The sequence below is a fragment of the Haematobia irritans genome, chromosome 5 (assembly GCF_050003625.1).
Source record: "Haematobia irritans isolate KBUSLIRL chromosome 5, ASM5000362v1, whole genome shotgun sequence".
In the NCBI taxonomy this organism is placed as follows: Eukaryota; Metazoa; Arthropoda; class Insecta; order Diptera; family Muscidae; genus Haematobia; species Haematobia irritans.
The window spans coordinates 124569140-124594349 of NC_134401.1; the positions used below are offsets into that span (position 1 = coordinate 124569140).

At 36.1% G+C, this 25210-nt stretch overlaps 2 protein-coding genes across 2 annotated transcripts in view; one reads left to right on the forward strand and one right to left on the reverse strand.

Annotated features, from left to right (window-relative positions):
• The window catches only part of LOC142240036 (putative sodium-coupled neutral amino acid transporter 11), a 143394-nt gene that overhangs the window by 56872 nt on the left and 61312 nt on the right, over positions 1–25210 (reverse strand). The window contains exon 6 of the mRNA XM_075311758.1: positions 23767–24019. Coding sequence (XP_075167873.1) covers positions 23767–24019 — 253 coding nt within the window. The remainder of the gene's footprint in view (positions 1–23766; positions 24020–25210) is intronic.
• On the forward strand, positions 1146–7255 carry LOC142239251 (phenoloxidase 2-like). Its single transcript, XM_075311030.1, has 5 exons — positions 1146–1571; positions 2488–3100; positions 3188–3809; positions 6610–6845; positions 6914–7255. Exons 1-5 carry the CDS (start codon positions 1198–1200, stop codon positions 7127–7129), a joined length of 2061 nt encoding a protein of 686 aa, XP_075167145.1. The 5' UTR covers positions 1146–1197; the 3' UTR covers positions 7130–7255.

The window sequence follows — 25210 nt, forward strand, 5'->3', positions numbered from 1 at the left end:
CATAGGTGAAATCTTTAAATTTATCTTCGGGAAGTGTCCTCAAGTCCTCAATCCCTCCTGAAATTTCAAAGGAAACCCTAATATTTGGTTCATGGTGGTGGGTATTTAAGATTCGGCCCGGCCGAACTTAGTGCTGTATATACTTGTTTTTTGTTAAAGTTGTGTTACGTCCCATAACGTTAGATTTAAATTTTAGGTACATAGATTTTGTAGAAGTATATACAATTTTGTCTAAATCGATTCAGATTCAAATTCATGCATATGGGAATATAAACCTTTATATAGCTCGCAACAAATTTATCAATAATTTTGGTCCACAAATACATATACTGTTGGTATCTTCTCATATTATGATGGGTATTTATATCATTATTTTTTTTTATTAAACACTGTCCTAAAATTGAAATATAGAGTTCAATTGGCATCTAATGTGAAATTAAGACCTTTTTTTTAAACACATAAATAAATAGGATACTTTATATCGATCCACTTACGGTACCCCCACAATAGAACTACAAATTATTGGTATTAAAATGAGATTTAGTTATATTACCCGGAGTCGACTCCGGAGTCGGAGTCGGAGTCGAGCAAAATTGGCTCGACTCCACAGCCCTGCACAACATTTAAAAGATTTTCGTGTGTGAGTAGAAATTTTCTTTCCGTGAGATGAGTTGCTAGAAATGAAGAATAATTCGATTGATCAATATGTTTCAATTTTTTTTGTCGCAAAAAATTCTCAAACGTTTCACATGCTAAGCGGCCCTTAAACATTTTTTATCGACAAATGAACCGATACAGTTCATTTTCTTCACCATCACGTTAAGAAGATTTGTGCCAAATACCAGTATGATAACTTCAACATTGGAGGCTGCATGGAATGAAAACACCAATGCGTTTTCTGAGGTCTTGGCCAATAGAACTGATTCGAAGACCTTTGGTTTTTCGTTACAATAAAATGTTACGATGTATCTTTTGCACCCGGAACCACAACGACGAATTACAATGTAACAAATACGAAACTTTGTATTTTGAAAACCAAAACAACCACAATTTTTTGATATCGATTGCAACAATGTTCGAAAAAGATTATAACTGGACAGTATAAATACCCTGCAAAATTGCATTAAGGCACACAAAAAGTGCAACATAGCATATCAGCAAATTTTGTTCTATCAGTGAAGAAATAAGGACTTGAAAATGTCATCTAATTCCGGAGATATTCTTTTACTATTGGAACATCCCACAGAGCCGATCTTTATGGACAAAGGAAAAACTCGCACCGTTTTTGATGTACCCGATAAATTTCTAACTAATCGTTATCAGTCCATTAGTACTGAAGTCCATGGACGATTTGGCGGTAATGCGGAGAAACGTGTACCCGTACGTGATATCGATATGCCCGATTTAAGTATTCCCATGTCGTTGCCTCGAGATGAGTTATTCTCGCTGTTTGTTCCTCGTCATCGCCAAGTAGCAGGACGTTTAATCGATATATTTATGGGTATGCGAAGCATAGACGAACTCTTGAGTGTGGCGGCCTATGCTCGGGATCGTGTTAATCCTTTCCTATTTAACTACACGCAAAAATATAATTCTTTCCTCCCAAACGAAATTTTAGACAAACAAAGTTCGTTTCTCATTTGCTTTTCGCTGTAAGGAAGTGTATTTGGAAGAAAAGTATATACTTTTTGTGATAAACGTTTATTCTTTTCCAGGATGTAAAAACAATTTCATAAAGACTAACTCAAAAAAATTTTTTTCTGGCTAATTGCATTTTCCCTCACATCTTTCTCACTTCCACGAAGATTTTTAGTTCTTAGCACCTTTTTCTGTAATACAAACAATGTAGAAGAAATTATACGATTTTATAAATTTTTAAAATTTTTTACCTTTCGCCTGGACGGAGAATCGAACCGCGGACTATGCACTTTGTAAGCCAACACACTAACCACTGAGCTATGTACCTGTTATGGTCATCAATAGATAAATATCCATATAAGTTATATTTATATAGCATAGCTTGCGGCGCCCACGAACCGAATAAACAAAGTTTATTTAACAGAAACAAACATTTAGTTTGGCACCGTGGAGCAGTGGTTGCTACGTCTGACTCTCATGCCAAGGGTCGTGGGTTCGATCCCTGCTTCGACCAAAGTTTTTTTTTTTTTTTTTTTTTTTTTACATACATTCTACATATGTTCGGAAGATTCCGAAAAAAATGTTCAACATTACATTGTACTATATAAAATTTTGAACTGTAAAATGTGTTTTATTAAAGACCAAAAGTCAGAAAAGAACAGTGTTTGATATAAACGAAATGGACTCTGTTGTTGTTTCAAAAATAACTTTTTTTATTGAAAAAATAAAAAATTTGTAACAAACGAATTTTTTTGTTGATAAAAGTTTAAATTTTTCGAAGCAATTCAAAAAACTCTAACAAAAGAAAAACGTTTTCGGTACACGTTTTCCAAACGTTTTTTTTCTTTGCGTGTATGCCATATCGGTGGCCTTGCTACATCGTCGTGATACCAAAGGCTTAGATTTACCTTCGTTTGCTCAAATTTTCCCCGAGAAATATATGGACTCCAAGGTATTCCGTAAGGCTCGTGAAGAAGTCAGCGTGGTACCGGAGGGTTCACGTATGCCGATAATAGTTCCAAGAGACTATACCGCCTCCGATTTGGATCCTGAACACCGTTTATGGTATTTTCGAGAAGATATGGGCATCAATCTACATCACTGGCATTGGCATTTGGTTTACCCCTTTGAGGCCAGTGACAGATCCATTGTCGATAAAGATCGTCGTGGTGAACTGTTTTACTACATGCATGCTCAAATAGTTGCTCGTTATAATATGGAACGTTTTAGTAATAATTTGCCTAGGGTGAAGCGTTACAATAACTATCGTGAACCAATTCCAGAAGGCTATTTCCCCAAAATGGATTCCTTAGTGGCCAGTAGATCTTGGCCTCCCCGTTTTGACAATACAAAACTGAGTGACTTGACACGTGAAACGGATCAAGTACTTGGAGACCTTAATGATTTGGAGAGATGGCGTGATAAGATAATGGAAGCCATACACATGGGTTATGTGGTAGATGTAAGTCGATACAAGATTCACGACAAAATGTAAGAATAATTGAACTCTAATTTTCTCTCTCTACTTTTATCCTTTTCTACTGTTTAGGATACTGGCAATCGCCGAGAATTAACCGAAACCGATGGCACTGATATTTTGGGCAATATAATGGAATCGACTACTACTTCATTGAATCGTGGTCTCTATGGTGATTGGCATAATATGGGTCATGTATTTCTAGCCTATTGTCATGATCCGGATTATCGTCATTTAGAGTCGTTTGGTGTTATGGGTGATACGGCTACAACTATGCGTGATCCATTCTTCTATAGATGGCATGCTCATGTGAATGATATTTTCCAAGAACATAAGAGACGTTTGCCACCCTATACGGTGCAGCAATTACAATATGACGGCATTAAAGTGGAAGGTCTGCAGGTGGCTACTGACGGTGGAATACCAAATATTTTAACTACCTTCTGGCAACAATCGGATTTAGATTTGTCTCGTGGCATGGATTTTGTACAGAGAGGCAATGTTTTTGCCCGCTTCACGCATTTGCAGCATACTCCCTTCACCTATACCATTAATGTTCGTAATGATAGTGGAGCTCAGAGATATGGTATGGTACGAATTTTCATAGGACCACAAAACGATGAACGTGGCCAGCCGATGTTGTTGCGTGATCAACGTTTAATGATGGTGGAATTGGACAAATTTGTGGCAGCATGTAAGTACTATCTATATTGGCAATAAGTGGGAAAATAATCAATATTAGTTGACATGGCGCATTTGAGTGCGGACTTTGGCCTCTTGAATCGCTAATGATTTTCATACCCTCCACAATAGGATGTGGGTATATTAATTTTGTCATTCCGTTTGTAACACATCGAAATATTGCACAAAGACCCCATAAAGTATATATATTCTGGGTCGTGGTGAAATTCTGAGTCGATCTAAGCATGTCCGTCCGTCCGTCCGTCTGTTGAAATCACGCTAACTTCCGAACGAAACAAGCTATCGACTTGAAACTTGGCACAAGTAGTTGTTATTGATGTAGGTCGGATGGTATTGCAAATGGGTCATATCGGTCCACTATTACGTATAGCCCCCCATATAAACGGACCCTCAAATTTGGCTTGCGATTGCTCTAAGAGAAGCAAATTTCATCCGATCCGGCTGAAATTTGGTACAATTATGCAAAAATTGGTCCACATCGGGCCATAATTACATATAGCCCCCATATAAACCGATCCCCCGATTTGCCTTGGGGAGCCTCTAAGAGAAGCAAATTTCATCCGATCCGGCTGAAATTTGGTACATGGTGTTAGTATATAGTCTCTAATGACCATGCAAAAATTGGTCCACATTGGTCCATAATTATATGTAGCCCCCATATAAACCGTTCCCCCGATTTGGCTTTCGGAGCCTCAAAGAGAAGCAAATTTCATCCGATCCGGCTGAAATTTGGTACCATGCAAAAATTGGTCCACATCGGTCCATAATTATATATATCCCCCATATAAACCGATCTCCAGATTTGGCTTGCGGAGCCTCTAAGAGAAGAAAATTTCATCCGATCCGGCTGAAATTTGGTACATGGTGTTATCATATGGTCTCTAACAACTATACAAAATCTTGGTCCGCATCGGTCCATAATTATATATAGCCCCCATATAAACCGATCACCAGATTTGACCTCCGGAGCCTCTTGGTAGACCAAAATTCATCTGATTCAGTTTAAATTTCCATGCAAAAAGTAGTCGAAATCGGTCAATAATTATATATAGGCCCCATATATAAACCGATCCCCAGATTTTACCTCCGGAGCCCCTTGGAAGAGCAAAATTCATCCGATTCGGTTGAAATTTGGTACGTGATGTTAGAATATGGTATCCAACAACCATGCAGGAATTGGTCAATATCAGTCCATAATCATATATAGCCCCCATATAAACCGATCCCGAGATTTGGTTTTGGAGCCTCTTGGAGGAGCAAATTTCATCCGAGTCAGTTGAAATTTGGTACATTGTGCTAGTATATGGGTTATCAACCATGCCTAAGTAGGTCCATATCGGTCCATAGTTTTATATAACCCTCAGATAAATCGATCCCCAATCACACATAAATTGGTCCATATCAAGTTCTTAATTTTATATAGCCCCCATATAAGCGACCCCCATATTTCAATTCTGGCTCTCTACGTACCGTGCAAAAGTCCATGTCGATTCGTAATTATTTGTAGACTTACCTATACATAACTTTTTTGTCTAATATATACCACGTATAGACTAACTCACAATTTAGAAAACGATGTTAAGAAGTTTTAAGACACAACCACAACCCAAGTAATTCGATTGTGGTTGACAGTCTTTCGTAGAAGTTTCTACGCAATCCATGGTGGAGGGTACATAAGATTCGGCCTGGCCGAACTTACGGCCCTATATACATGTTATTGTTCCATTATTTGCTATCAGAGACAATTTCAACGTCTTTATCTATTTTGTCTGCTTTTGTCTCACTTTGAAAGATTCAGAAATGTCACCTGCATTACTGAGAGGAGAAAAGCCACCGCAGAAAAATTATGACCCATGATCCTTTGTATGCAAGGCGACCACGGTGGCTCCCCTTACTGGCTATGAATTTTGACTCCCCTTATTGGGTATGAATTTTGCATCCATATTTTGCACAGTCTATGTAATTCGTGGTACACATATTGCCTTCCAAGTTCCGCATAAGGTTGGATCAACAGTTACGGGAAACGGATTGCGCAATTGCAGGATGTTCTTAAAGATGTAATGTGATGGTATTGATCTGGACGAACTTTCATTTTAACAAAACGGTAATATGGACCACTCACGCAACGAAACCAATGGTCTTTCGATGGAAAAGTTACCGGACCCTATTATCTCTCTAGGAGGTGCTCACTTTTTCCCTCGGACCACGTGAAAGATGAGATATACGCCAAAAGCTAAGCGTCGATACAAGACCTTAAAGATAGGAAACTTCAGTCATCGAAGGCATAGGACAACCACGTTTGTAATTTGGTTATGGAAAAAGTTATATCCTCTATCTTCCTGGCTCTGTATATGTGATACAGATATTGCCCACCAGTATGCGATTTAAAGTTTTCTTTACTGTGGCATTCGTCTTCTTATAAAATATGCTGCTGAAGTAGAATTTCTGTCTTTCACACAGTATTAGATCATGTTTCGATGAGACTTTTTCTAGACTCCATCTTGAGCGGATTTTCCTTCTCATATTTACAAATAGCATTTCAACATTTCTATCAATATTCTCCATATCATGGAGCACTCAACCAAACTACTCCAGCTCACTTCTTAAAAGTCTTCCGTTTTCGTTTCTATCTTATTTGGGAACTTTATTGATTTAGTTCCCCGATATTTGAAGAATACATCACTTAGATATACTTCTGAAACTAATAGCTACTATTTCCTCCTTAAGAGTTGCGAGAATTGCTTGCAATGGGAAAATTATTATATAAAAAAAAAAATATTCTCGACTTTCAGTCAATCCCGGCCAAAACACTATACGAAGACGTTCGGTTGAATCTAGCGTAACTATACCTTTCGAACGAACCTTCCGTAATATGGATGATCGTCCAGCAGCAAATAGTCCCGAAGAATTGGAATATTTCTTCTGTGGTTGTGGTTGGCCTCAACATATGCTTATTCCCAAAGGTCTGCCTGGAGATGGTTTACGTTGTCATTTGTTTGTTATGGTTTCCAATTATGAGGAAGATAGGGTAAGACACTTACATTATTTAAAATAGAAAAAATTTATTTATTTATATATGTTTTTTATATGCAATAGGTCGATCAAGATCTGGTCGGTACGTGCAGTGATGCCGCATCCTATTGTGGTGTTCGTGATCGTAAATATCCTGATCGTCGTGCTATGGGTTTCCCATTTGAACGTTTGCCCCGCTTAGGTGCTGATCAGCTGATGAACTTCCTTACACCAAATATGGCCATGGTAGATGTTTCCATTCGTCATGAGGCCAATCGTATAGTACAGCGCCAAAACTAGCATTATGGAAAAAAATATTACTATTTGATTTGATGCGACTTTCGATTTTACCATAGAAGGCATGTATTGAAGAAATTTGATTTTGAAATACTAATGTATGCAATAAAATAAAAAAAAATGCAACTACATTTCTATATATTTTGTGTTTAGTGGCCAAGGTCAAGGTTTTATCGAAATGACTTCTATGTTAAGAAAAAAACAAGTATATACGGCCATAAGTTCGGCCAGGCCGAATCTTATGTACCCTCCACCATGGATTGCGTAGAAACTTCTACGAAATCGAAAACTTCTTAACATCGTTTTCTAAATTGTGAGTTAGTCCATACGTGGTATAAAGGTATGTATAGGTAAGTCTACAAATAATTACGAATCGATATGGACTTTGCACGGTACATAGAGAGCCAGAATTGAAATATGGGGGCTCTATACAGTTATGAACTTGATATGGACCAATTTTTGTGTGATTGGGGATCGATTTATCTGAGGGCTATATATAACTATAGACCGATATGGACTTAGGCATGGTTGTTAACCCATATACTAGCACAATGTACCAAATTTCAACTGACTCGGATGAAATTTGCTCCTCCAAGAAGCTCCAAAACCAAATCTCGGGATCGGTTTATATGGGGGCTATATTTGATTATGAACTGATATGGACCACTTTTGGCACGGTTGTTAAATATCATATACTACCACCACGTACCAAATTTCACCCAGATCGGATTAATTTTGCTTCTCCAAAAGGCACCGGAGGTCAAATCTGGGGTTCGGTTCATATGGGGGCTATATATAATTATGGACTGATATGAACCAAATTCTGCATGGTTATTGGATACCATATACTAACATCACGTACCAAATTTCAACCGAATCGGATGAATTTTGCTCTTCCAAGGGGCTCCGGAGGTCAAATCTGGTGATCGGTTTATATGGGGGCTAATATAATTATGGACCGATTTCGACCAATTTTTGCATGTTTGTTTGAGGTCATATATTAACACCACGTACCAAATATCAACTGAATCAGAGGAATTTTAATCGTCCAAGAGACTCCGGAGGTCAAATTTGGTGATCGGTTTATATGGGCGCTATATATAATTATGCTCCGATGTGGACCAATTTTTGCATAGTTGTTAGAGACCATATGCTAACACCATGTACCAAATTTCAGCCGGATCGGAAGAAATTTTCTTCTCTTAGAGGCTCCGCAAGCCAAATCTGGGGATCGGTTTATATGGGGGCTATATATAATTATGGACCGATGCGGACCAAGATTTTGCATAGTTGTTAGAGACCACATGATAACACCATGTACCAAATTTCAGCTGGATCGGATGAAATTTTCTTCTCTTAGAGGCTCCGCAAGCCAAATCTGGGGATCGGTTTATATGGGGGCTATATATAACTATGGACCGATGTGGACCAATTTTTGCATGGTACACAAATTTCAGCCGGATCGGATGAAATTTGCTTCTCTTTGAGGCTCCGAAAGCCAAATCGGGGGATCGGTTTATATGGGGGCTATATATAATTATGGACCGATGTGGACCAATTTTTGCATGGTTGTTAGAGGCCATATAAAGGGTGATTTGTTAAGAGCTTGATAACTTTAAAAAAAAAAAAAACGCATAAAATTTGCAAAATCTCATCGGTTCTTTATTTGAAACGTTAGATTGGTCCATGACATTTACTTTTTGAAGATAATTTCATTTAAATGTTGACCGCGGCTGCGTCTTAGGTGGTCCATTCGGAAAGTCCAATTTTGGGCAACTTTTTCGAGCATTTCGGCCGGAATAGCCCGAATTTCTTCGGAAATGTTGTCTTCCAAAGCTGGAATAGTTGCTGGCTTATTTCTGTAGACTTTAGACTTGACGTAGCCCCACAAAAAATAGTCTAAAGGCGTCAAATCGCATGATCTTGGTGGCCAACTTACCGGTCCATTTCTTGAGATGAATTGTTCTCCGAAGTTTTCCCTCAAAATGGCCATAGAATCGCGAGCTGTGTGGCATGTAGCGCCATCTTGTTGAAACCACATGTCAACCAAGTTCAGTTCTTCCATTTTTGGCAACAAAAAGTTTGTTAGCATCGAACGATAGCGATCGCCATTCACCGTAACGTTGCGTCCAACAGCATCTTTGAAAAAATACGGTCCAATGATTCCACCAGCGTACAAACCACACCAAACAGTGCATTTTTCGGGATGCATGGGCAGTTCTTGAACGGCTTCTGGTTGCTCTTCACTCCAAATGCGGCAATTTTGCTTATTTACGTAGCCATTCAACCAGAAATGAGCCTCATCGCTGAATAAAATTTGTCGATAAAAAAGCGGATTTTCTGCCAACTTTTCTAGGGCCCATTCACTGAAAATTCGACGTTGTGGCAGATCGTAAGTCTATTCATGATGAAATGTCAAAGCATACTGAGCATCTTTCTCTTTGACACCATGTCTGAAATCCCACGTGATCTGTCAAATACTAATGCATGAAAATCCTAACCTCAAAAGAATCACCCTTTACTAACACCATGTACCAAATTTCAGCCGGATCGGATGAAATTTGCTTCTCTTAGAGGGTCTGCAAGCCAAATCTGGGGATCGGTTTATATGGGGGCTATATATAATTATGGACCGATGTGGACCAATTTTTGCATGGTACCAAACTTCAGCCGGATCGGATGAAATTTGCTTCTCTTTGAGGCTCCGAAAGCCAAATCGGGGGATCGGTTTATATGGGGGCTATATATATAATTATTGACCGATGTGGACCAATTTTTGAATGGTTGTTAGAGGCCATATACTAACACCATGTACCAAATTTCAGCCGGATCGGATGAAATTTGCTTCTCTTAGAGGGTCTGCAAGCCAAATTTGAGGATCCGTTTATATGGGGGCTATACGTAAAAGTGGACCGATATGGCCCATTTGAAATACCATCCGACCTACATTAATAACAACTACTTCTGCAAAGTTTCAAGTCGATAACTTGTTTCGTTCGGAAGTTACCGTGATTTCAACAGACGGACGGACGGACGAACATGCCCAGATTTGGTTTGAAATTAAATACCCTCAAAAAAGTGAACCCACCAGAAAATGTTTACTTAAGTGTGTTACAAAGGCTGTACGAAAATGGGCCTAGCAAAATGAACACCAAAACCCTAATGAAACAGGGCCCAAAAAGTGGGGCGACTCTTCATAATGAATATGAGTTCCAAAAAACATGGGAGTGAGGCATGAAAGTCATCCCAAAAGCCAACTTAGGGCTCGTTTTCACTTTTGATTTAAACGACAGTGTAAAAATGAACCCTAACAGATGGAAAAATAAATACGTGTTAATAAGTACGAAAAAAATATTAATTTTTGTTACGTCAGTAAATTGTGTGTAAGTAAAATGGAACCACATAAAGGGTGATACGGTCAAAATTTGGTCAAGGGAAAACGCGTGTAAATCGGTGAAATCGTTTATTTAAAAAATCAAATTAAATTTCTTTTTCAAGTTCAATTAGTATAAAATTCAGGAAAAATATTCAGTTAGGCTTTCGCTTTTCCAAATCCGAATTGCCGGGCCTCACGCTTGACACCTGCCATCAGATTTTGTACAGCCACTTTGTCCACCTTCTTCGCCGCAGAAAGCCAGTTTGACTTGAACTGCTGCTCGTCCTTAGTAGTTTTTTTGGTCTTCTTTAGGTTCCGCTTGACAATAGCCCAGTATTTCTCAATTGGGCGGAGCTCTGGCGTGTTGGGAGGGTTCTTGTCTTTGGGAACCACCTGCACGTTGTTGGCGGCGTACCACTCCATGGCCTTTTTACCGTAATGGCAAGATGCCAAATCCGGCCAAAACAGTACGGAACAACCGTGTTTCTTCAGGAAAGGCAGCAGACGTTTATTCAAACACTCTTTCACGTAAATTTCTTGGTTGACAGTCCCGGAAGCTATGAAAATGCTGCTTTTCAAGCCACAGGTACAGATGGGTTGCCAAACCAGATATTTCTTTGCGAACTTTGACAGTTTTATGTGCTTGAAAATATCTGCTACCTTTCCCCTTCCTTTTGCCGTATAAAACGCATGGCCCAGAAGCCTCCGGAATCGCGCTTTTGCCGTCGTATTTTGTTTATCATCGCGATTTGAAGTCACTGCCTTCTTGTAAGACGATAGTCCGCCTCGTTTTTTGGCTCGATGCACGGTTGTAGACGATACACCCAGCTTATTTGCGGCATCTCGGAGAGAGAGGTTAGGGTTTCGCTTGAAACTACCGGCAACTCTCTTTGTCGTCTCAGCGGCTTCCGGTTTTCGATTTCCCCCCGATCCAGACTTCCTGGCTGTCGACAAACGTTCCCCAAACACTTTAATTACATTTGTAACGGTTGATTTGGCAACTTTTAGCGATTTTGCCAGCTTTGCGTGCGAGTAGCTCGGATTTTCGCGATGCGCGAGCAAAATTTTGATACGCTGCTCTTCTTGCTTGGACGGCATTTTGACAACTGAAGAGTGAATTCCAAAATCAAAATAGGAGCAACATTCTGCACACACACACACACCTTCAAAATGAGGGGCGTTCAGGTTTTTTAAATGCAAAATTGAAAGAAATACGTCAAGTTTATATTGACCAAATTTTGACCGTATCACCCTTTACATGTGAAGGTAAACCATATTCATAATTTCTATATTTATGGAATATATTGTCCAAATCAGTAATGAACACTGATAACTGGGCAACATAAAATTATAAATTAGAGCTTGAGCCACCAAATATTAATTTTTGCAAACCTAATTTCGAAAAACAAATTAAACACGACTACTTATATCACTTTGCAATCCCGTTAGACCACTTCGGGATCTGTCCACTGGTGAAAGTACTAAGCCCCGGCCAAAGGCTGTGATCTTATTTATTACTTTGGGAAAGCGTCAGCCAACTGGAGTATGTCATTTTGCAATCGCACTTACTCACTTTGGGCTCTATCCATAGAATAAAACTTGAAATCACGATGTTGGAGATAGTCTTAAACCTCGCCATGTATATCAAATCTGTTGCAATACAATACATTGTCATGGCTTGGTGTTTTCAGAGGTGATTTATCCTCTCTCAGTAATGCTGTTGACTTTTCGGGGTCTTGTAGAGCTTCCCTAAGTGATTTCACCGTAATATAAAATGTCATTCAGACTCGGCCATAAAAAAGGAAGTCCCTTGTCATTGAGATGAACACAGAATTGGGCAGAACTTCTTGATAAGAGATTAGCTTACATCCTGGGGTTTCACAATGGACTGAATAGTCGAAGTTTGCCCAAATTATCGGGCTGTGGGTAGGTATATTCATGATGCCACAGCTTGAACTCACTTCCCCTTTTGATATAACAAACAAATGCACGAATTTCATTCAACAACGAAATCCGTCCTTGATACACAGCATGCGATTTTTCATACTATTGCAAAAAAGTATGCCCACAACAAAGGAATTCATATTTTTTCTACATGGAAATGTAAGTGCCACAATAGGTCCTGTACATTTCTTTGCTATGAAAGACGGTTTTTGTTTCGTTTTTGGAATGTGGGGTAGTTAGGAAAAACAAGTTGTTGCAATTACGGTAAAAAGTAAAAGCCATTTAACAAACAGCAGCTGCAACAATTTAATGGCTGCAAATTTTTCACGTTTTCTTTTGTGGCATTCACGAACACTTTGCCAGAATTGAAACAATGAATTTTTGTTGTTTTTTATTTTTACTATTGTGTGGATAAAGTGATTAACTCATGTGTGGCAAATTGGGACGGCTTCAAAGTATAAATAGATCGACGCTTCAGTGAGCTCCCGTTCCCCTACCATGTTTATGTTACCCACAGGGCGTTCCGGGACATCATCAACGCAGGAGCCACACGCTTCATTCCTGCTGGTTGAATCGCCCAAGTGAGGCTCAATATACCGATCTGATCTAAGGGGAACTGAATCTAGAGATTAGTAAGATAGTTGACGAGCACAATCGCAACATATAGTTAGAGCACCTGAAGCAATGTATTTCAAACTTCGCTGCAATGGATGATGGGATCTCAGACACCCTTGAAGCCAGGTAAAGAATCGAGCAAGTGTGATTCGTACAGACCGATCTCTCTTCTCTCGACAGAAACCAAGACTCTTGAGGATGTACTCCTCCCCAGAAATTGTGGAGAAATTTCCAGCTGCCAACCATCAACATGGATTCCACATTTAAAGTACATATCATAGCTTGGCATGTCATTATATATAAATTGGGGACTCAACAAGTGCAAGCCGTGTCAAGAAACTGTCCTCGTGGTGCTTGACCTATTGAAGGCATTCGAGCCCCTTAAACGCCAGCTACAATAAATTATGGGATCTCAGTAACCTTTGGCGACGTGACAGCGACTGATCCGAAGAGATGCGAGGGTTTTCAACCGATAGTTTATTGAGTATCACGATTGTAGTAGAGCGAGAAGGAGAGAAATTCATCGCCTCCGTGGTCCCCTAGCCAACCAATATTACCAATGTCGTCAACCCTGACCCCAACGGAGTCTGCGCGATAAGTACTTGACCGGACTCCTCAATTTATCCTTGGAATCACTCATTACACAATTACTCGAGCACGTGTGACCGATCACCCTTCTCTCGACAGTAACCAGTAGACTTGAGGTACTAATGCTTCCCATCCTTATGGAAAAATTTCTTGCTGCCAACCATCAACATGGATTCTGTTAAGTGCATAGCACAACAACAACTTTGCATGCCATTTCAGCATATATAAATAGAGGACTTAACCAACCCAAGCCGTGTCATAGCACAGTCTTCGTGGTGCTTGACCTATTGAAGGCATTCGGTACGGTGCACCATTGTAGACTATTCAAGGGCATCAAGAACACGATCCAACAAGCAAAAAGCACCCATTGGGTTCTTAATCATCTGAGCGGGCGCCAGTGGTATGTGAAATTTAGGAATAAAAGGTCGAGACCCTGTAGAATAAAACAGGGAGTTTCTCAAGGTTAGGTGATATCTTCGGCATTGTTCAATCTCTACTCTACTCTACTCTACTCTCTACTCCACCCCCTCCTGGCGGCACTGAGATTGCATCTTACGAGAACAATTGTACAATCACGGCCTCCGGGCACATTGTTGACGACCTATGCGATCAATTAGACATCTACCTTGCTGATCTTACCAGTAGTGTCACTGCTAGAAATTTGGAGTTGCCCACAACCAAATCCTCAGCCACAATATTCACTATATGGACGACAGAAGTACGCAGGCAGTTGAATGACAGAGTAAACGGCGAGATAATTCCGAATACAAACTACTCCAAGTTACTCAGGATCACATTCTACAGCCTTTTCAAGTCTTCTGCCAATGCCGCTTAAATTTGTGATAAGCTCCGCGGCAGAAAAAGTATAAAAAGGTTCTCAAGTCGCTTGCCGGCAGCACTTGGGGTATGAGCAAAGAAACCTTATTGACTAGGTATAAGGCAAGTGACCGATCAGTGGTAAACTATGCAGCGCCACTGTGGATACCTCATACAAGCGATATGCACTGGAATAACATGCAGACCTGTAAGGACGCTGCCTTTAGACCTGCGACACGATGTCTCCGCAGCACACTCCTGGTTCACATTTATGTGGAGACCAAGAACATCATAGTATCTACTGGGTTCTTATCGCAGTAACCATCCAAATCACCAGATTGTGAATAGGCAACCACCACCCAGCAGGTATGTAAGGGTTGATCTTAACCTTCTAGAATGCGGGATCCAGCTTTAGCCTATAGACCAGCCTGCATACGAGACAGGTCTGAGCAAGATTCATGAGAGTTTTGTAACTGAACCGGTAAGAAGCTATAAGGGAAGAAAATGACCTCCCGCGGTGGACCGGGTAGTGTTGGTCCAACTAAGATTAGATAAGTGCAGCAGCCTGTTAGTAATTGATAGCTGCGTAGCTGACGTGTGTCCCATCTACAACCAAGGGCCACAAGCCACACGTCACCTTTCCGCTTGCCTAGGCAAACCTACCCGACTCACCACTTTGGACACTCCATCATAGTCGCAGAGTTTCTTGATCGCATAATTAAAACAAGAAATGAAAAAAAAAAAAAAACAAGTAAGGAAAGTCTAAAGTCGGGCGTGGCCGACTATATTATACCCTGCACCACTTTGTAGATCTAAATTTTCGATACCATATCACATCCGTCAAATGTGTTGGGTGCTATATATAAAGGTTTGTCCCAAATACATACATTTAAATATCACTCGATTTGGACAGAATTTGATAGACTTTTACAAAATCTATAGACTCAAAATTTAAGTCGGCTAATGCACTAGGGGTGAACACAATGTTAGTAAAAAAGAATATGGGAAACATTTAAATCTGAAGCAATTTTAAGGAAACTTCGCAAACGTTTATTTATGATTTATCGCTCGATATATATGTATTAGAAGTTTAGGAAAATTTGAGTAATTTTTACAACTTTTCGACTAAGCAATGGCGATTTAACAAGGAAAATGTTGGTATTTTGACCATTTTTGTCGAAATCAGAAAAACATATATATGGGAGCTATATCTAAATCTGAACCGATTTCGATCAAATTTGGCACACATGACTATATTACTAATTGTACTCCTAGTGCAAAATTTTAAGCAAATTAGGGTAAAACTCTGGTTCTGGGGCCATATAAGTCCATATCGGGCGAAATATATATGCGAGCTATATCTAAATCTGAACCGATTTCAATCAAATTTGGCACACTTGACTATACTACCAATTGTACTCCTTGTGCAAAATTTCAAGCTAATCGGGATAAAAATCTGGCGTCTTGGTCCATATAAGTGCATATCGGGCGACAGATATATATGGGAGCTATATCTAAATCTGAATCGATTTCAACCAAATTTGGCACGCATAGCTTCAATGATAAATCTATTCCCTGTGCAAAATTTCAACTAAATTGGGCCAAAACTCTGGCTTTTAGGACCATATTAGTCCATAGCGGGCGAAAGATATATATGGGAGCTATATCTAAATCTGAACCGATTTCAATCAATTTTGCACACTTGACTATACTACTAATTGTACTCCTAGTGCAAAATTTCAACCAAATACGGCCAAAAATCTGGCTTCTGGGGCCATAAAAGTCCATATCGGGCGAAAGATATATATGGGAGCTATATCTAAATCTGAACCGATTCAAATCAAATTTTGCACACTTGACTATACGACTAAGTGTTATGTTTGTACAAAATTTCAAGCAAATCGGTATAAAACTCTGGCTGCTTGGTCCATATTAGTGCATATCGGGCGAAAGATATATATGGGAGCTATATTTAAATCTGAACCGATTTCTTCCAAAATCAATAGGGTTCTATTCTGACCCAAATTAGGAATATGTGCCAAATTTGAAGGCGATTGGACTTAAATTGCAACCTAGACTTTGATCACAAAAATGTGTTCACAGACAGACGGACATGGTTATATCGACTCAGGGACCCACCCTGAGCATTATTGCCAAAGACACCATGTGTCTATCTCGTCTCCTTCTGGGTGTTACAAACATATGCACTAACTTATAATACCCTGTTCCACAGTGTGGCGCAGGGTATAAAAACCATTATAACAATGAAGAGGATAGCACCCACTTATAAGAAAGAAGTTCACCGTTTATAGGATTACAATGGACAAGTTTCTCAAGGAAATGTGATTTTGTTGACTTGTTCCTATTTTAAATTTCAATGACTTGGCCACGTAAAAAACTCAACAACATAATATATCCTAAAACATTTACTTTCCCAATGCCTATACTCGTCACTCATAGACATTATGTGGCTGACAAAGTACTTGGTGTTCTTTACTTACTCACTTAAGTATGTGTAAGAAGAGTATGTGTTGCAAAAATTCTTTAACTTTTTCTGAAAGCCATTTAATTGTAGAACTTTTTTATTTCTTTTTGATTTAAACTATATTTCACTCTCTTGTAGGCTTTCATTTTCTTTTTTTCATGCGCATTCAAGTAAAACTAAATTACAGGAAATTGTTTCATTTTCAAACATTTAAGTAATTAATCGTGTGTGAAAATATATGAGAGGTTAGCGGGTGTGTAGAGAATTCCTATGGCAGTGTATTTCTACAGAGTGACGCCCAAGAGTACTACCATGCTAAAGACAAATTCCTGACGTTAATCGTCAACAACGGTGCTATAGGCCATAACAGTACTTTTTTGAACATGTTAATGGCAATTTTGATAAAAGTTATATTTATTCATATGCGAGTACTAATATCATTTTACCAATGATTAGCATTTTCCGTCTTGCATAAAAAGGACCGTGGGTTAAATTCCTGTTTTGGTTGGACGCCAAAACGTTTTCCAGCGATAAGCATCTCCCCTGCAGCCAATTTCCGTTGAAAAGCTCAATTAATTTTTTAATCATTTATTTATTATATTAGTAGTCATGTTTTCTTTTGGTACACACACAAAAATTTTTTTTTCAGATTCAATCACAAAATTAAATAATTCATAGATCCAATTAATTTTTTAATTGAAATGTCTTCAGTGACAAAAATGATAGTACCAATCACAGTTTTAATTGAGCATCTAAAAAAATCTTGATTAAAAAATTAATTGATTTCATTAGGAAATTTCACTTAATTTTTTAATTGATTCAATTACAATGTTAATTGATTTTGATTGGAAAATTCATTTAATTATACCCTCCACCATAGGATGGGGGATATATTAACTTTGCCATTCCGTTTGTAACACATCGAAATGTTGTTCTAAGACTCCATAAAGTATATATATTCTGGGTCGTGGAGAAATTCTGAGTCGATCTAAGCATGTCCGTCCGTCCATCTGTTGAAATCAAGCTAACTTCCGAACGAAACAAGCTATCGACTTGAAACTTGGCACAAGTAGTTGTTATATATGTAGGTCGGATGGTATTGCAAATGGGCCATATCGGACCACTTTTACGTATAGCACCCATATAAACCGACGCTCAGATTTGGCTTGCGGAGCCCCTTGGAGGAACAAAATTCATCCGATCCGGTTGAAATTTGGTACATGGTGTTAGTATATGGTCCCTCACAACCATGCAAAAACTGATCTGGTTGAAATTTATATATAAACCGATCCCCAGATTTGGTTTGCGGAGCCTCTAAGAGAAGCAAATTTCACCTGATCCGGTTGAAATTTGATACATGGTGTAAGTATATGGTCTTTAAAAAACATGCAAAAATTGGTCCATATCGGTCCATAATTATATGTAGCCCCCATGTAAACCGATCCTCAGATTTGACCTCCGGAGCCCCTTGGAAGAGCAAATATCACCCGATCAGGTTGAAATTTGGTACGTGGTGTTAGTATATGGTCTCTAACAACTATGAAAAAATTGGTCCATACCGGTCTTAATTATATATAAACCCCATTTAAACCGATCCCCAGATTTGACCTCCTGAGCTTTTGGAGGAGCAAAAGTCATCCGACCAGGTTGAAATTTGGTACGTGGTGAAATTTGGTACATTGCGCTCGTATATGGCCGATAACAACCATGCCAAAATTGGTCCATATCGGTCTATAGTTATATATAGCCGATCCCCAATCACACAAAAATTAGTCCTTATCGGTTCATAATCATGGTTGCCACTCGAACCAAAAATAATCTACCAAAATTTTATTTTTATAGAAAACATTGTCAAAATGTTATTTCTATAGAAAATTTTGTCAAAATTTTATTTCTATAGAACATTTTGTCAAAATTTTATTTCTATAAAAAATTTTGTCAAAATTTTATTTCTATAGAAAATATTGTCAGAATTTTATTTCTATAGAAAATTGTATGAAAATTTTATTTCTATAGAACATTTTTTTCGTGCCTTAAAATTTAGGCTGCATAATCTTTCATATTAGATTCATTGTTTTTCAGTGCAGATAGAAATTTACTCATTCTCGAAATCTCGGTAGAACCGGATCAACTTTTTGCCATCTTTTTCGACACTACTCTGTCACGCACTCCAGAGTATTTCGACCATTTTTAAAGTGTTGTTTATATTTCAAACAAACCTCTTTTCTCATCAACCTTAATCGAATGGAAGGAGAACACTGTTAGCTCATTACCAATACGGTGGTATGTTTAGGTCTAATAACGATTTGTAGTTGATACACAAATATTTTGATATGTTAATGCCTGTGGTGGTTGACTAATTTATATAACCTTTATACCCATGTTAATTATTTATGTATTTTCCACATTCCAAATAACAAACTTATGACCCCAAATGGATAGAATCACTTCCTGTGTATGGTTCTATATATGTTATCACACAATACTTATGGTCTTACTATCGCATTTTCGTTTTGGTGGCAATTAGTTGTTGATTGTTTTGATTGTTTTTGGTGAGAAAATATTTCTGGGAAGTTTTTGTGGTTTTTATTTCACCCACCGAGAATTCCACATTTGTTCAGAATTCCACCGAACATCAGGCTACTTAAGTCTATGAGCTTGTCAACGTAACAGCAAAACGATACAAAATGCCATAAAATTGTGGGCGTGTATACTTTGTAGTTTGAGTTATTGATAATTGTGTTATGACAGATATGATAAGTTTTCGCAATTGAATCAATCACTGGGGATTAAGGAGTGTTGAATACAACATAAGAGGAGAAAATATATAAATTCGTCTTTTCTTTGTAAGAAATTTTGTACTGGGAATTTATACAACCTGTGACAAAAAAAAATTGTAAATTTGGAAACTACTCCCGAAAAAAGGGAACCCTCACTGAAAGATAATTTCGGTTTACTTGTGACTAAAATATTTTACTAATTGAACATTATACAAATAAATTAATACTTCATCTCAAATTAAGAAAATTTTATTAAAAATAATACCAATTTTCTGTTGTTTAGAAAATTGAAGTTAAAAGTTTCAAAAATTACATTAGTGCTATACGAAGTTAAAGGCAGAAATAATGTAAGTAAAATTTACCCTTTTTAGAAAATATTAACTGTTTTGTGCCAAGTTCATTCATTTTAAAAATTAGAACACGTTATTAAAAGAATAGATATGAATTAGATGAAATTATATGAATTTTGAAGCTGCATTTTAAAAATAAGACCTAAGTAAATTTAATGCTATTTAAAACCTCCATCATAGGATGGGTTGCATTTTTAAAATAAGATCTAAATAAATTTAATGGTATTTAAAACCTCCATTGCATTTTTAAAATAAGACCTAAATAAATCTAATAGTATTTAAAACCTCCATCATAGGATGGGGGGTAAAATAACTTTGTCATTCTCTTTGTATCACATCGAAATATCGGTATATTACTCCATAAAGTATATATTCTAGGTTGTGGTAAAATTCAGAGTCGATGTAGCGATGTCCGTCAGTCCGGCTGTTGAAATCACGCTAACTTTTGCACAAAACAAGCTATGCGTTTGAAACATGGTTTACGTAAATATTTAGCTGTTACTGCTATGGGTCGGTTACTATTCCATATGGACCCTATCGTAAAACTTTGAGGTATAACCCCCATACAAACCGACAACCAGACATAGCTTGCGGAGCCTCTTGGAAGAGCAAATTTCATTCGATCCGCTTGATTTGGCACACGATGTTATGCTCACTAACAACCATACAAAAATTGGTCCATATCGGTCTATAATTACATATAGCCCCCATATATACCGATCCACAGATTTTACAACCGACACTTCTTGAAGGGGCAGATTTCATACAGTTTAGATGAAATTTCTATAGAAAAAAATTTTGAAAAAAGTTTCTACACCCTCACAAAAAATCGCTTCTGTAACATATACTCCCAAACATATTTTGCTTAAAGCATATACATTTTTGGGTATTGCCCAAACATTTATATGTTTGATCTCTTCCAATATATAATATGTTTGAAAGCCTATTGGTCTAAACAATATATGCTTGGGTAGTCTAAGTTCCAAACATTTTGTATTTTTGCATCCAAATTCAATAATGTTGTCTTCTAAAAACAATATGTTATTATGTGAACATATAATATGTTTGGAAGCATTTTGCACCCAAAAATATTATATGCTTAAAAAAATTCTCCCAAACAATATTGTGCTCAAAATTTTATTTATTTATTTATATATTTACAATCATAATGAATTATGAAAATAAACAGGTAATATATGTGCTACAACATAGGTTTTCGACCTGAATGCTTAAAATTTTGTTTCTGCCTAATTGTATATTCCCCCACATCTTTCTCACTTCCACGAGATTTTTAGTTCTTAGCACCTTTTTCTGTAATACAAACATTGTAGAAGAAATTATTCAATTTTATGATTTTTATTTTATTTTAATTTTGCCTTTTGCCGGACGGGGATTCGAACAGCGGACCACACAGTTTGTAAGGATCAAAGAAGTAGCTGATCAATTGCCCAAGGAAAAATAAAATGTTAATTTTGTAATAACAAGCAATAACCACCAACTTAATTCAATATCGCTCCCTGTTAAATCGCGCTCCAAGCTACTAAACACATATATGTTTATAGGCTATTTCTAAATTAATATATGTTTGCATCCAAGCATATTATATTTACAAACATTTTATGTCCCATATTAACATATTAACATATATGTCCCAAACATGTTATGCTAGTTTATGAACATTATATGCTTGCACTCAAAAATATTGTGTTTAAAAATTTGTGTTCCAAACATATAATGTTTATAGCCAAACATATGAAAAACAGTCTTTTTCATCCGTGTATAGAAACAACATTTTGACAAAATTTTCTATAGTAATAAATTTTTGACAAAATTTTGAATAGAAATAAAATTTTGACAAAATTTTGACAAAATTTTTTATAGAAATAAAATTTTTACAAAATTTTCTATAGAAATAAATTTTTGATAAAATTTTCTATAGAAATAAAATTTTGACAAAATTTTCTACAGGAATAAAATTTTGACAAAATTTTGTATAGAAATAAAATTTTGACAAAATTTTCTATAGAAATAAAATTTTGACAAAAATTTCTATAGAAATAAAATTTTGACAAAATTTTCTATAGAAATAAAATTTTGACAAAATTTTCTATAAAAGTAAAATTTTGACAAAATTTTCCATAGAAATAAAATTTTGACAAAATTTTCTATTGAAATAAAACTTTGACAAAATTTTCCATTGAAATAAAATTTTGCAAAAAAGATTTACAGAAATAAAATTTTGACAAAATTTCTATAGAATAAAAATGTTGACAAAGTTTTGTACAGAAATAAAATTTTGACAAAATTTTCTATAGAAATAAAATTTTGACAACATTTTCTTTAGAAATAAAATATTGACTAAACTTTCTATAAAAGTAAAATTTTGACAAAATTTTCCATAGAAATAAAATTTTGACAAAATTTTCTATTGAAATAAAATTTTGACAAACTTTTCTATTGAAATAAAATTTTGCAAAAAAGATTTACAGAAATAAAATTTTGACAAAATTTCTATAGAATAAAAATGTTGACAAAGTTTTGTACAGAAATAAAATTTTGACAAAATTTTCTATAGAAATAAAATTTTGACAACATTTTCTATAGAAATAAAATATTGACAAAATTATGTACAGAAATAAAATTTTGACAAAATTTTCTATAAAAGTAAAATATTGACAAAATTTTCTATAGAAATAAAACTTTGACTAAATTTTCTATAGAAATAAAATTTTGACAATGTTTTGTACAGAAATAAAATTTGGACAAAAATTTCTTTAGAAATAAAATTTTTACAAAATATTCTATAGAAATAAATTTTTGACACAATTTTCTATAGAAATAAAATGTTGACAAATTTTTAATAGAAATAAAATGTTGACAAAATTTGCGATATGTACAACAATTTGACAAGATTTGCTATAGAAATAAAACGTTCCCAAAATTTTTTATAGAATACAATTTTGAGAAAATGTTCTTTAGAAATAAAATTTTGATAAAATTTTCTATAGAAATGAAATTTTGGCAAAATTTTCTATAGAACCAAAATTTTGCCAAAATTTTCTATAGAACCAAAATTTTGACAAAATTTTCTATAGAACTAAAATTTTGACAAAATTTCCTGTAGAAAAAAAATTGACAAAAATTTCTATAGAAATAAAATTTTGTCAAAACTTGAAACTGAAGCATCGGTATCAGTCCTGTGATGGGTCCGTCAGAGACAATTCGCACCAATTTACCGTAGGGTAAATCGTTGGAACCGGGATCCCTTCTTTCTTCAGTATATGTAGCACATGACGATTTAATACTTCATTATTAATCCACCAATAAATTGCGGGCAACGGTAAATTATGTTTGACTTTACAAAGCTGCTAAAAATTCAGCAAGTTTTTTTGTTGAGGCCTTACATTCATCCCCGTTGTGATGTTGTTTCACCATCACCATAACATTATTAAGTCACGTTCCGTTCTATTGCAAAAATTATTTATATCTACCCTCCTGTGCATGTTTGTAATTTTGCGGACAATAATATTTTTTATATTGAACACTTATCAGTAAAATTGGCGTATTTCCTTTTCATGTTCCCTTCCATTCCATTACCCTCGATTGCAAATATTTGCAAACTTAACTTAAATTTCCCATGCCCAGTAATCTACAACACAACACAAATTATGGAATAAAATACTTACACTTTGTAATCGCCTGATATGAGTTTGATAATCACGGCAAATAGGATAAACACCACACAGGCCAAACTTATAAAACTTGCCCTCGCCAGCCGGGAGACATTCTTGTAGAGGCACAATGGCACCACAATGCCTACCGTCACAAAAAAGACCACACCTAGGCGAACGGCTCCCATAGATGAACCCCATGAGGGTATTAGACGCACCAGCACCTTGGACAGTGTATCGCCCACCACAACGTTGTAGGAAATCATGGCTGTAATTATGGAAATAACACAGGAAACAAAATCAGTTCTATATTAAGGACAATGAAAACAATTTATTCTGGAGCAGTGGTATAATATATGGTAAATAGCAAAGATATCTAAATGGTAAATACAAATAATATCACCAAAATATTTTCAATTTAAATATCACATATATTGGTATTAAAAATTTAATTTAAGTTGAAAGAATATTCAATGAAAACAATTTATTCTGAAGCAGTGGTATAATATATGGTAAATAGCAAAGATATCTAAATGGTAAATACAAATAATATGACCAAAATATTTTCAATTTAAATATCACATATATTGGTATTAAAAATTTAATTTAAGTTGAAAGAATATTCAATTAAAAAATTAATGCATACAAATTTATTCAAATTAAGAACAGAGGTCTGATAAGAAATAGAGGTGTGCACGTGACACGTAATTGTCGTGATTCACGAAAACTTTCGTGACTCACACGTGTGCGTGAGCGTGATTAACCAACCAAAAATAATATCTTAATTGAGCTTTTTTTCATTTCCGATGCCATCCTTTTGGACAAGTCTTACAAAGTACGGAATTAGACCGTTTTAAGGGAAAGTGGACAATTAAATAGAAAATCAATAAAAAGTAAAAAAGTAATTAAGAATTAATTTTACTTTTTCACTTCACTTTGAGGTTTTGCAAATTACGATAATTTTTAATGGAAAAAATATATTTATACAAAAATATATGCCGAAAAAAAAAACAAAATAAAAACGTTTTATAACATAAAAAAATTTCCGATGGTGAGATTTGAACTAGCATTCTTTATTTTTGCATTCATAACAATAAAGAACATCTCAGGAAGTAGTTAGAATGTCATGCCGTGGTGTCATATTAGGTTCATGTCACAAACATTTGAATAGACGTTTTGATGCCTCGTGTTCAATGGCGTTTGTAGCTAAGGCGTTTGTGTACCAAGGATTTCTGTTATGGTGCCAACAGACCCAGGTTCAACACCCGGTGGAAGCGAAGGAGTTTTTAAATTTTTAAAAATTAGATAATAGGTAAATAAAAGTGTAACAAAAAATACTGATAAAAATAAAAAGTTAAATTGGAAAGAAATTTTTTGTTTTTTAGTTTTTAAATTTTTAAAACTTAGAGTTTTTAAAATTTTTAAAAATTATATAATAGGAAAACAAAAGTGTAACAAA

Coding starts and splice junctions, on each gene's coding strand:
- LOC142239251 (XM_075311030.1), top strand. CDS start 1,198: ATGTCATCTAATTCCGGAGATATTCTTTTACTATTGGAACATCCCACA. Junction 1,572..2,487: donor CGTGTTAATCCTTTCCTATT/TAACTACACGCA, acceptor TTTTTTTCTTTG/CGTGTATGCCATATCGGTGG. Junction 3,101..3,187: donor ACATGGGTTATGTGGTAGAT/GTAAGTCGATAC, acceptor TCTACTGTTTAG/GATACTGGCAATCGCCGAGA.